This window comes from Euleptes europaea, chromosome 5 (genome assembly GCF_029931775.1).
Source record: "Euleptes europaea isolate rEulEur1 chromosome 5, rEulEur1.hap1, whole genome shotgun sequence".
NCBI classification, from domain to species: Eukaryota; Metazoa; Chordata; class Lepidosauria; order Squamata; family Sphaerodactylidae; genus Euleptes; species Euleptes europaea.
The window spans coordinates 14,543,502-14,555,863 of NC_079316.1; the positions used below are offsets into that span (position 1 = coordinate 14,543,502).

The 12,362-nt window shown below is 58.5% G+C and overlaps 1 protein-coding gene across 2 annotated transcripts in view; it reads right to left on the reverse strand.

Moving 5' to 3' along the window:
- Positions 1 to 6,975, reverse strand: part of USP13 (ubiquitin specific peptidase 13) — a 103,539-nt gene extending 96,564 nt beyond the window's left edge. For both annotated transcript variants that reach the window (XM_056849550.1, XM_056849549.1), the window contains exon 1: positions 6,820 to 6,975. In XM_056849550.1, the coding sequence (XP_056705528.1) occupies positions 6,820 to 6,975 (156 nt within the window). The remainder of the gene's footprint in view (positions 1 to 6,819) is intronic.
- Positions 6,976 to 12,362: the final 5,387 nt, after the last annotated feature.

Here is a 12,362-nt window from a genome sequence, read left to right on the forward strand (position 1 = left end):
CAGCTCTTCTCCTTCTTCCTTAGACTATGGGGGTCCAGAGGGGGCATCGCATGGGCGGCGGCTTGCGAGGGACCTAAGAGGGACCCCCACTTGGGTAGAGCTAGGCTGGGGAGGGGCTGGCTGGGGTGTGAAGACTGGGGGGACCTTACAGGGACCCCCACTTGGGAAGGGAAGGGCTGGGGGCTGGCCGGCTGGGGTGTGAAGGCTCGGGGGCGACCCAAGAGGGACCCTCACTTGGGTAGGATCCCTGGGGCAGGGGAGGGGACTGGCCGGCTGGGGTGTGAAGGTTCGGGGGCGACCTAAAAGGGACCCCCCCTTGGGTAGAGCTAGGCTGGGGAGGGGGCTATCCAGCTGTGGTGTGAAGGCTGAGGGTGACCTAACAGGGACCCCCACTTGGGTACAGTTAACCTGGGGAGGGGGCTGGCCGGCTGGGGTGTGAAGACTGGGGGCGACCTAACAGGGACCCCCACTTGGGTAGGGCTGGGCTGGGGGCCGGCCGGCTGGAGTGTAAAGGCTGGGGGCGATGAAAGAGGGACCCCCACTTGGGTAGAGCTGAGCTGGGGAGGGGGCCAGCCGGCTGGGGTGGTGGTGAAGGCTGGGGGCGACCTAACAGGGACCCCAGCTTGGGTAGGGCTGGGCTGGGGAGGGGGCTGGCCGGCTGGGGTGTGAAGGATGGGGGCGACGAAAGAGGGACCCCACTTGGGTAGAGTTAAGCTGGGGAGGGGGCTGGCTGGGGTGTGAAGGCTGGGGGCGACCTAACAGGGACCCCCACTTGGGTAGAGCTGAGCTGGGGAGGGGGCAGGCCAGCTGGAGTGGTGGTGAACGCTGGGGGCGACCTAACAGGGACCCCCACTTGGGCTGGGCTGGGGAGGGGGCTGGCCGGCTGGGGTGTGAAGGCTGGGGGCGACGAAAGAGGGACCCCCACTTGGGTAGAGTTAAGCTGGGGAGGGGGCTGGCTGGAGTGTGAAGGCTGGGGGGACCTTACAGGGACCCCCACTTGGGAAGGGAAGGGCTGGGGGCTGGCCGGCTGGGGTGTGAAGGCTCGGGGGCGACCCAAGAGGGACCCTCACTTGGGTAGGATCCCTGGGGCAGGGGAGGGGACTGGCCGGCTGGGGTGTGAAGGTTCGGGGGCGACCTAAAAGGGACCCCCCCTTGGGTAGAGCTAGGCTGGGGAGGGGGCTATCCAGCTGGGGTGTGAAGGCTGAGAGTGACCTAACAGGGACCCCCATTTGGGTACAGTTAACCTGGGGAGGGGGCTGGCCGGCTGGGGTGTGAAGACTGGGGGCGACCTAACAGGGACCCCCACTTGGGTAGGGCTGGGCTGGGGGCCGGCCGGCTGGAGTGTAAAGGCTGGGGGCGATGAAAGAGGGACCCCCACTTGGGTAGAGTTAAGCTGGGGAGGGGGCTGGCTGGAGTGTGAAGGCTGGGGGGACCTTACAGGGACCCCCACTTGGGTAGGGCTGGGCTGGGGGCCGGCCGGCTGGAGTGTAAAGGCTGGGGGCGATGAAAGAGGGACCCCCACTTGGGTAGAGCTGAGCTGGGGAGGGGGCCAGCCGGCTGGGGTGGTGGTGAAGGCTGGGGGCGACCTAACAGGGACCCCAGCTTGGGTAGGGCTGGGCTGGGGAGGGGGCTGGCCGGCTGGGGTGTGAAGGATGGGGGCGACGAAAGAGGGACCCCACTTGGGTAGAGTTAAGCTGGGGAGGGGGCTGGCTGGGGTGTGAAGGCTGGGGGCGACCTAACAGGGACCCCCACTTGGGTAGAGCTGAGCTGGGGAGGGGGCAGGCCAGCTGGAGTGGTGGTGAACGCTGGGGGCGACCTAACAGGGACCCCCACTTGGGCTGGGCTGGGGAGGGGGCTGGCCGGCTGGGGTGTGAAGGCTGGGGGCGACGAAAGAGGGACCCCCACTTGGGTAGAGTTAAGCTGGGGAGGGGGCTGGCTGGAGTGTGAAGGCTGGGGGGACCTTACAGGGACCCCCACTTGGGAAGGGAAGGGCTGGGGGCTGGCCGGCTGGGGTGTGAAGGCTCGGGGGCGACCTAAAAGGGACCCCCCCTTGGGTAGGATCCCTGGGGCAGGGGAGGGGACTGGCCGGCTGGGGTGTGAAGGTTCGGGGGCGACCTAAAAGGGACCCCCCCTTGGGTAGAGCTAGGCTGGGGAGGGGGCTATCCAGCTGGGGTGTGAAGGCTGAGAGTGACCTAACAGGGACCCCCATTTGGGTACAGTTAACCTGGGGAGGGGGCTGGCCGGCTGGGGTGTGAAGACTGGGGGCGACCTAACAGGGACCCCCACTTGGGTAGGGCTGGGCTGGGGGCCGGCCGGCTGGAGTGTAAAGGCTGGGGGCGATGAAAGAGGGACCCCCACTTGGGTAGAGCTGAGCTGGGGAGGGGGCCAGCCGGCTGGGGTGGTGGTGAAGGCTGGGGGCGACCTAACAGGGACCCCAGCTTGGGTAGGGCTGGGCTGGGGAGGGGGCTGGCCGGCTGGGGTGTGAAGGATGGGGGCGACGAAAGAGGGACCCCACTTGGGTAGAGTTAAGCTGGGGAGGGGGCTGGCTGGGGTGTGAAGGCTGGGGGCGACCTAACAGGGACCCCCACTTGGGTAGAGCTGAGCTGGGGAGGGGGCAGGCCAGCTGGAGTGGTGGTGAACGCTGGGGGCGACCTAACAGGGACCCCCACTTGGGCTGGGCTGGGGAGGGGGCTGGCCGGCTGGGGTGTCAAGGCTGGGGGCGACGAAAGAGGGACCCCCACTTGGGTAGAGTTAAGCTGGGGAGGGGGCTGGCTGGAGTGTGAAGGCTGGGGGGACCTTACAGGGACCCCCACTTGGGAAGGGAAGGGCTGGGGGCTGGCCGGCTGGGGTGCGAAGGCTCAGGGGCGACCCAAGAGGGACCCTCACTTGGGTAGGATCCCTGGGGCAGGGGAGGGGGCTGGCCGGCTGGGGTGTGAAGGTTCGGGGGCGACCTAAGAGGGACCCCCCCTTTGGGTAGAGCTAGGCTGGGGAGGGGGCCGGCTGGGGTGTGAAGACTGGGGGCGACGAAAGAGGGACCCCCACTTGGGTAGAGCTGAGCTGGGGAGGGGGCCAGCCGGCTGGGGTGGTGGTGAAGGCTGGGGGCGACCTAACAGGGACCCCCGCTTGGGTAGGGCTGGGCTGGGGAGGGGGCTGGCCGGCTGGGGTGTGAAGGATGGGGGCGACGAAAGAGGGACCCCACTTGGGTAGAGTTAAGCTGGGGAGGGGGCTGGCTGGGGTGTGAAGGCTGGGGGCGACCTAACAGGGACCCCCACTTGGGTAGAGCTGAGCTGGGGAGGGGGCAGGCCAGCTGGAGTGGTGGTGAACGCTGGGGGCGACCTAACAGGGACCCCCACTTGGGCTGGGCTGGGGAGGGGGCTGGCCGACTGGGGTGTGAAGGCTGGGGGCGACGAAAGAGGGACCCCCACTTGAGTAGAGTTAAGCTGGGGAGGGGGCTGGCTGGAGTGTGAAGGCTGGGGGGACCTTACAGGGACCCCCACTTGGGAAGGGAAGGGCTGGGGGCTGGCCGGCTGGGGTGCGAAGGCTCAGGGGCGACCCAAGAGGGACCCTCACTTGGGTAGGATCCCTGGGGCAGGGGAGGGGGCTGGCCGGCTGGGGTGTGAAGGTTCGGGGGCGACCTAAGAGGGACCCCCCCTTTGGGTAGAGCTAGGCTGGGGAGGGGGCCGGCTGGGGTGTGAAGACTGGGGGCGACGAAAGAGGGACCCCCACTTGGGTAGAGCTGAGCTGGGGAGGGGGCCAGCCGGCTGGGGTGGTGGTGAAGGCTGGGGGCGACCTAACAGGGACCCCCGCTTGGGTAGGGCTGGGCTGGGGAGGGGGCTGGCCGGCTGGGGTGTGAAGGATGGGGGCGACGAAAGAGGGACCCCACTTGGGTAGAGTTAAGCTGGGGAGGGGGCTGGCTGGGGTGTGAAGGCTGGGGGCGACCTAACAGGGACCCCCACTTGGGTAGAGCTGAGCTGGGGAGGGGGCAGGCCAGCTGGAGTGGTGGTGAACGCTGGGGGCGACCTAACAGGGACCCCCACTTGGGCTGGGCTGGGGAGGGGGCTGGCCGGCTGGGGTGTGAAGGCTGGGGGCGACGAAAGAGGGACCCCCACTTGGGTAGAGTTAAGCTGGGGAGGGGGCTGGCTGGAGTGTGAAGGCTGGGGGGACCTTACAGGGACCCCCACTTGGGAAGGGAAGGGCTGGGGGCTGGCTGGCTGGGGTGCGAAGGCTCAGGGGCGACCCAAGAGGGACCCTCACTTGGGTAGGATCCCTGGGGCAGGGGAGGGGGCTGGCCGGCTGGGGTGTGAAGGTTCGGGGGCGACCTAAGAGGGACCCCCCCTTTGGGTAGAGCTAGGCTGGGGAGGGGGCCGGCTGGGGTGTGAAGACTGGGGGCGACGAAAGAGGGACCCCCACTTGGGTAGAGCTGAGCTGGGGAGGGGGCCAGCCGGCTGGGGTGGTGGTGAAGGCTGGGGGCGACCTAACAGGGACCCCCGCTTGGGTAGGGCTGGGCTGGGGAGGGGGCTGGCCGGCTGGGGTGTGAAGGATGGGGGCGACGAAAGAGGGACCCCACTTGGGTAGAGTTAAGCTGGGGAGGGGGCTGGCTGGAGTGTGAAGGCTGGGGGGACCTTACAGGGACCCCCACTTGGGAAGGGAAGGGCTGGGGGCTGGCCGGCTGGGGTGCGAAGGCTCAGGGGCGACCCAAGAGGGACCCTCACTTGGGTAGGATCCCTGGGGCAGGGGAGGGGGCTGGCCGGCTGGGGTGTGAAGGTTCGGGGGCGACCTAAGAGGGACCCCCCCTTTGGGTAGAGCTAGGCTGGGGAGGGGGCCGGCTGGGGTGTGAAGACTGGGGGCGACGAAAGAGGGACCCCCACTTGGGTAGAGCTGAGCTGGGGAGGGGGCCAGCCGGCTGGGGTGGTGGTGAAGGCTGGGGGCGAGCTAACAGGGACCCCCGCTTGGGTAGGGCTGGGCTGGGGAGGGGGCTGGCCGGCTGGGGTGTGAAGGATGGGGGCGACGAAAGAGGGACCCCACTTGGGTAGAGTTAAGCTGGGGAGGGGGCTGGCTGGGGTGTGAAGGCTGGGGGCGACCTAACAGGGACCCCCACTTGGGTAGAGCTGAGCTGGGGAGGGGGCAGGCCAGCTGGAGTGGTGGTGAACGCTGGGGGCGACCTAACAGGGACCCCCACTTGGGCTGGGCTGGGGGCTGGCCGGCTGGGGTGTGAAGGCTGGGGGCGACGAAAGAGGGACCCCCACTTGGGTAGAGTTAAGCTGGGGAGGGGGCTGGCTGGAGTGTGAAGGCTGGGGGGACATTACAGGGACCCCCACTTGGGAAGGGAAGGGCTGGGGGCTGGCTGGCTGGGGTGCGAAGGCTCAGGGGCGACCCAAGAGGGACCCTCACTTGGGTAGGATCCCTGGGGCAGGGGAGGGGGCTGGCCGGCTGGGGTGTGAAGGTTCGGGGGCGACCTAAGAGGGACCCCCCCTTTGGGTAGAGCTAGGCTGGGGAGGGGGCCGGCTGGGGTGTGAAGACTGGGGGCGACGAAAGAGGGACCCCCACTTGGGTAGAGCTGAGCTGGGGAGGGGGCCAGCCGGCTGGGGTGGTGGTGAAGGCTGGGGGCGACCTAACAGGGACCCCCGCTTGGGTAGGGCTGGGCTGGGGAGGGGGCTGGCCGGCTGGGGTGTGAAGGATGGGGGCGACGAAAGAGGGACCCCACTTGGGTAGAGTTAAGCTGGGGAGGGGGCTGGCTGGAGTGTGAAGGCTGGGGGGACCTTACAGGGACCCCCACTTGGGAAGGGAAGGGCTGGGGGCTGGCCGGCTGGGGTGCGAAGGCTCAGGGGCGACCCAAGAGGGACCCTCACTTGGGTAGGATCCCTGGGGCAGGGGAGGGGGCTGGCCGGCTGGGGTGTGAAGGTTCGGGGGCGACCTAAGAGGGACCCCCCCTTTGGGTAGAGCTAGGCTGGGGAGGGGGCCGGCTGGGGTGTGAAGACTGGGGGCGACGAAAGAGGGACCCCCACTTGGGTAGAGCTGAGCTGGGGAGGGGGCCAGCCGGCTGGGGTGGTGGTGAAGGCTGGGGGCGACCTAACAGGGACCCCCGCTTGGGTAGGGCTGGGCTGGGGAGGGGGCTGGCCGGCTGGGGTGTGAAGGATGGGGGCGACGAAAGAGGGACCCCACTTGGGTAGAGTTAAGCTGGGGAGGGGGCTGGCTGGGGTGTGAAGGCTGGGGGCGACCTAACAGGGACCCCCACTTGGGTAGAGCTGAGCTGGGGAGGGGGCAGGCCAGCTGGAGTGGTGGTGAACGCTGGGGGCGACCTAACAGGGACCCCCACTTGGGCTGGGCTGGGGAGGGGGCTGGCCGGCTGGGGTGTCAAGGCTGGGGGCGACGAAAGAGGGACCCCCACTTGGGTAGAGTTAAGCTGGGGAGGGGGCTGGCTGGAGTGTGAAGGCTGGGGGACCTTACAGGGACCCCCACTTGGGAAGGGAAGGGCTGGGGGCTGGCCGGCTGGGGTGCGAAGGCTCAGGGGCGACCCAAGAGGGACCCTCACTTGGGTAGGATCCCTGGGGCAGGGGAGGGGGCTGGCCGGCTGGGGTGTGAAGGTTCGGGGGCGACCTAAGAGGGACCCCCCCTTTGGGTAGAGCTAGGCTGGGGAGGGGGCTGGCCGGCTGGGGTGTGAAGACTGGGGGCGACGAAAGAGGGACCCCCACTTGGGTAGAGCTGAGCTGGGGAGGGGGCCGGCCGGCTGGGGGGGGGGTGCGAAGGCTGGGGGCGACCTGAGAGGGACCCCCTCTTGGGGAGGGCTGGGGAGGGGGGGGGTCTGTCCGCCCTGCTCACCGGCGAGTCGTAGGAGAAGGCGCACTCGGCCTTGTAGACGCGGTCGCCGGCCTTGGGCACGCGGACGGTGGGCATGTAGGGCACCAGCAGCTCGCCCACGTCCCCCGCAGCCAGGGGCGCCGCCCGGCCGTCGGCGAAGAGCGCGGCCCGCTGCATGCTCGACCCTCCAGCACCAGCAGCAGCCGGCGGCTCGCAAGCAAGCGAGGCGGGACGGAGGGCAGCCCAGGGGCGCAAAAGCCCAGCCCAGCGGCCCGGGGAAGGGGAGGAGAGAGGCTCTTCTTACTCCAATGGCAGCCGGCTGCTGCATTGAGGCTCCCCGCCCGGGGGGTGGGGGGTGGGATTGCTCCCAAGAGAGGGGGCGATGGCAAGCCGCGCCCACAAGAGTCCCTTGCAAGCCTCTGCACGTGGACAGCAGCGCCCTCTCCGTCTCCTCCCCCCCGGGCCGGGAGGCGCGGCGCTTGGAAGCGTGGGGGACCCGCGGGCTGTGATGGGGCGGGGGGGGGGGGGGATGATGGTTAAGGTGGCTGAAATCTGTATCCAGCGCGAAGGCTCCAATAGTACGCCAGTTCTCAATTTACGGGTAGTCCAGAATCAAAGAAATATAGACGTGCATTCCCAACGGGGGGAAATCAGTAAGAAAAAAAGGCATTATCTTACTGATTTTTTTCTTCCCCCCCCTTTTTTTCTTACTGATTTATGCATGAATGTAATGCCTTTTTTCCTTACTGATTTTTTTCTTTTTTTCTTACTGATTCATGCATGAATGTAATGCCTTTTTTCTTACTGATTTTTTCTTTTTTTTCTTACTGATTCATGCATGAATGTAATGCCTTTTTTCTTACTGATTTTTTCTTTTTTTCTTACTGATTCATGCATGAATGTAATGCCTTTTTTCTTACTGATTTTTTTCTTTTTTTCTTACTGATTCATGCATGAATGTAATGCCTTTTTTCTTACTGATTTTTTCTTTTTTTTCTTACTGATTCATGCATGAATGTAATGCCTTTTTTCTTACTGATTTTTTTCTTTTTTTCTTACTGATTCATGCATGAATGTAATGCCTTTTTTCTTACTTATTTTCATGCATGAATGTAATGCCTTTTTTTCTTACTGATTTTTTCCCCTTACTGATTCATGCATGAATGTAATGCCTTTTTTTCTTACTGATTTTTTCCTTTTTTTCCTTTTTTTCCTGATTCATGCATGAATGTAATGCCTTTTTTTCTTACTGATTTTTCCTTTATTTCTTACTGATTCATGCATGAATGTAATGCCTTTTTTTCTTACTAATTTTTTCCCGTTGGGAATGCATGTATATATTTTTTTGATTGATTCTTGACTGCTCGTAAATTGAGAATTGGCGTACTATTGGAGCCTTCGCGCTGGATACAGATTTGCCAGGTCCCTCTTTGCAACCAGCCAGAGGCTTTTGGGGCAGAGCCTGAGGAGGGCGGGTTTTGGGGAGGGGGAGGGACTTCACTGCTATAGAGTCCAATTGCCAAAACAGCCATTTATATTCATGCACAGGATGCTTGTTTAGTTAACAAATCATCTAAATAAAGGCAGGCTGACCTCCTAGAAAGAAATTAAACATAACCAGAAAAAAAGTTCTGGTACTATAAAGAACCACCAGCATCCACCCTGGTTCTGAGAAGATATAGAGCATATAGAGATCTCCAGGTGGCGGCTGGGGATCTCCCGCGATTACAACTGATCTCCAGGCAACAGAGATCAGTTCCCCTGGAGAAAATGGCCGCTTTGGCAATTGGACTCTTTGGCACTGAAGTGGTATTGCAATGAATATAATTTTTGTAGATAAGCACCTTGTCCTGCAGCCACCCAAGGATTTCTTGGATTGATGAAGACTGAATAGGCAAAATGGGTAGAAAAATACCAGAAACCCATCTTTCTTTGGAATCCAGTGGCATCTTTGATGCAATCAGCTATTACATGCATATTGTATGTTTTTGTAAGTTTTTGCGAACGTTGCAATTGATAATTTCATTGATAACTGTATATTTTGTATCCTGTTATTGGATCTTGTATACATGTAATCAAATCAATCGGATAAACTATTCTGGTTAGAATTTATAGACTTGGTAAAATTTATTATTTATTAAACCTCCAGGTACTAGCTGGAGAACTCCTGCTATTACAACTGATCTCCAGCCAATAGAGATCTGTTCACCTGGAGAAAATGGCTGCTTTGGCAATTGGACTCTATAGCAGTGAAGTCCCTCCCCCTCCCCAAACCCCGCCCTCCTCAGGCTCTGGCCCAAAAGCCTCCGGCTGGTTGCAAAGAGGGACCTGGCAATCTTACATTGAAGTCCCTCCCCTCCCCAAACCCTGCCCTCCTCAGGCTCAGCCCCCAAAATATCCAGGTAATTCCCAACCCGGAGCTGGCAACCCTACTGATAGGAGGAGACCAGAAGGTGTGGTTTTGGAAAGGTATTGGGGAAATCCAAGGTTAGTTAAATGTGAGAGGTAAAATGGGGAGGGGGGGAATAGGGTTGCCAGCTCTGGGTTGGGAAATGCCTGGAGATTTGGGGGGTGGAGCCTGGGGGGGGGGAGGACCAGCAGGGTATAATGCCATACAGTCCACTCTCCGAAACAGTTATTTTCTCCAGGGTAGTGACATCACCCTATGGGACAGTAATGACCCGGTGGTTGCACAAAGGACTGCCTTTACCTTTTTACCTTTAAGTGATCTCTGTACCCTGGAGATCAGTTGTAATTCCAGGAGAAATCTAGGCCCTACCTGGAGATTGGCAACCCTCGGGAAGAGCAGGAATCCCAGCCTAGTAAAAGATTAAATGGCCATCTTGTGGGAGTAGGGTTGCCAACCTCAGGTAGTAGCTGGAGATCTGCTATTACAACTGATCTTCAGCCGACTTGAGATCAGTTCACCTGGAGAAAATGGCCACTTTGGCAATTGGACTCTACGGCATTGGAGACCCACTCCTCCCCAAACCCCACCCTCCTCAGCGTCCGGCCCAAAAATCTCCCGCTGGTGAAGAAGAGGGACCTGGAAACCCTATGTGGGAGGTGGGAGTTTGTTGAAAGAGGAAGCCATTGATTGATTGCAGGTTTATCCCACCCTTACAACAAGGAGCTTGTATCTTTCCCCTCTCCTGTGCTTTATTCTCAACAACAACCCTGTCAGGTAGGTTAGGCCGAGTGAGAGTAAAGAGACTGGCTCAGAGTGATCCATGGTTTCGGAAGAAAAATGGTGCCTTTGACCCTGCCCTGTGATTTTTCAAGGAACAACTTCTACGTTTTGAGCGTCTAACCTAATACAGAAACCGTGCTGGATTTAAGCCACCGGGATATCCTAGACGTCAAGTATCCGTCCTCACACTTCACTGAATCCTTTGCCAGGCTAGCACCTCGGTTTTCAGACTGTAACAACCTCAGGACCCCCCATTCTGATTTTAAAATTTTCAGACCACCCAGACCACCACCACCCGCATAAATGATAATTTAAGAAATCCTCTGTCAAGAAGTATGTTCTGTTCCTCGCTACATAGACAACACAGAGACGTCCAAATCAAACAATCCAGGCCATTTCAAACAGCTGCTGTGAGCCGGTTTTTGCATAGTGACCAGAATCTGGGAGATCTCTGGATCAAATCTCACTTCTGCCACAAACATGGACTTACGCATGCTGCAATCTTGGAGCATTACCATAGGACAACAACAGTATCATGGAGATAGTACACTTGCACTGACATTACCCCACATTGAGGCAGATTTTATGTACTGGCCTGCCTGTATAGGTGCAGAGGGCGCCTTTGTTAAACGCTTGAAAAGTGTGCAAAAGAGAGCTTTTTCACAGGGCATTTTTATAACTGGCAAGCAGAGTTCAGGCTCTGTTTTTTTTCAAACTGATATTGACTCTTTTGACTAGTTTTTTTTTTTAAATAGCCGTTTAAATTTGTAGAGTGCTTTTGCTTTTTTGTATATTTGTTTACTTTTGTTGTGCCTCACTTTTCTCCCCAATAGGGACCCGAAGTGGCTTACAATATTCTCTCCTCACAGCAACCTTGTGAGGTAGGTTAAGTGGACAGTGTGTGACTGGCCCAGAGGCAGCCAATAAGCTTCCGTGGCAGATTGGGGATTTGAAGCTGGGTTGCCCAGATCCTGGATCAACACACTATCCACTGGCTACACAGGTGATTCATCTTGAGTCTTAGGAGAATGATGACAAATCCTTCTAGTGGATAAGTCAGACTAGCCTGCCCTGCAAGGCTGTTGTAAGGATACAAAGTAAGATACGTGAAATGCTTTGAATGCTGAAAGGGGGCCACTGTGGTGGAGAGGTACTCCCTCCAGAGCTTGTAGAAAGCCACATCTCCATTTACCATCAACCAAAAGAGAAGAAGAGTTGGTTTTTATACACTGATTTTCTCTACCTTTAAGGAGTCTTAAAACGGCTTACAATTGCCTTCCCCTCAACAGGCATTTTGTGAAGTAGGTGTAGAAGGTGCTTTCGTGTAAAAACGTACGGACTGACATCCAGAGAAATTGTTGCCCTCTAGAAGGCTCCAGAAGCGAGACATTGAAGAGGACCAAAAAATATCTGGGAGCCAATATACACAGCCAAAGAGAAGAAGAAAAAGAGTTGGTTTTTATATGCTGACTTTCTCTACCTTTTAATGAGAATCAAACCTGCTTACAATCGCCTTCCCTGCCTCTCCCCACAACAGACAACCTGTGAGGGAGGTGGGGCTGAGAGAGTTCAGCGAGAACTGTGACTAGCCCAAGGTCACCCAGCAGGCTTCGTATGAAGGTGTGGGGAATCAAACCTGGTTCTCCAGATTAGAGTCCACCACTCTTAACCACTGCACCACGCTAGTAGAATGCTTGGCTGTGCCACTTTAGACGGCAAGTAGTGTTCACTTTAAATGCTGCCCCTAGTGGGGGAAAATACTGGTATTAATTTGCTAGCTGCAGGGAGCTTTTGACATTATCAAACTACAGTTATTAAACTATGACTAGTTTTATACTGAATTCACAATAAATTGAAATTCTTAATAATAACATGTGCACGGATAGATGTCGTTCCAGCAAGATGACGTCTAATACCCATTTCATATGGCCTCAAAATGTCCCTGTAATTGGTCAAATTTCAACATTTTCTCGGGGGCTTGCAGGGCTCGAGCCCCCAGATGCATGGGCCTGGTGAGTTCACCAGAATCTATTCATAGCCTACAGTACTCCCAACATTTCTAATTTTTCCATCAGAAAAATTGAGAAAAATGGCTTTGGGGGGAAATGCGTGGGTTTCCCCAATTCTTTTCCAGGTTTTTCCCCCCAAGCCTTCACATCTCTACTCTCTCCAGAGCACTTAAAAATGCTTCCCTGGATCAGTGTTTTCTGGAGAGGAAACAAAACTCATGGTGTATCCCCCCCACCCGCTCAAATACATTTTATGGGCTGGGCTAACAAAGTACCCCAATGGCCAAACGTACAAGGGTTGTTTTATACCCTGGGTGCTTTCTCTTAAGTGATATGTGGCTGTACTTTGGGGACCTTGTTTACTA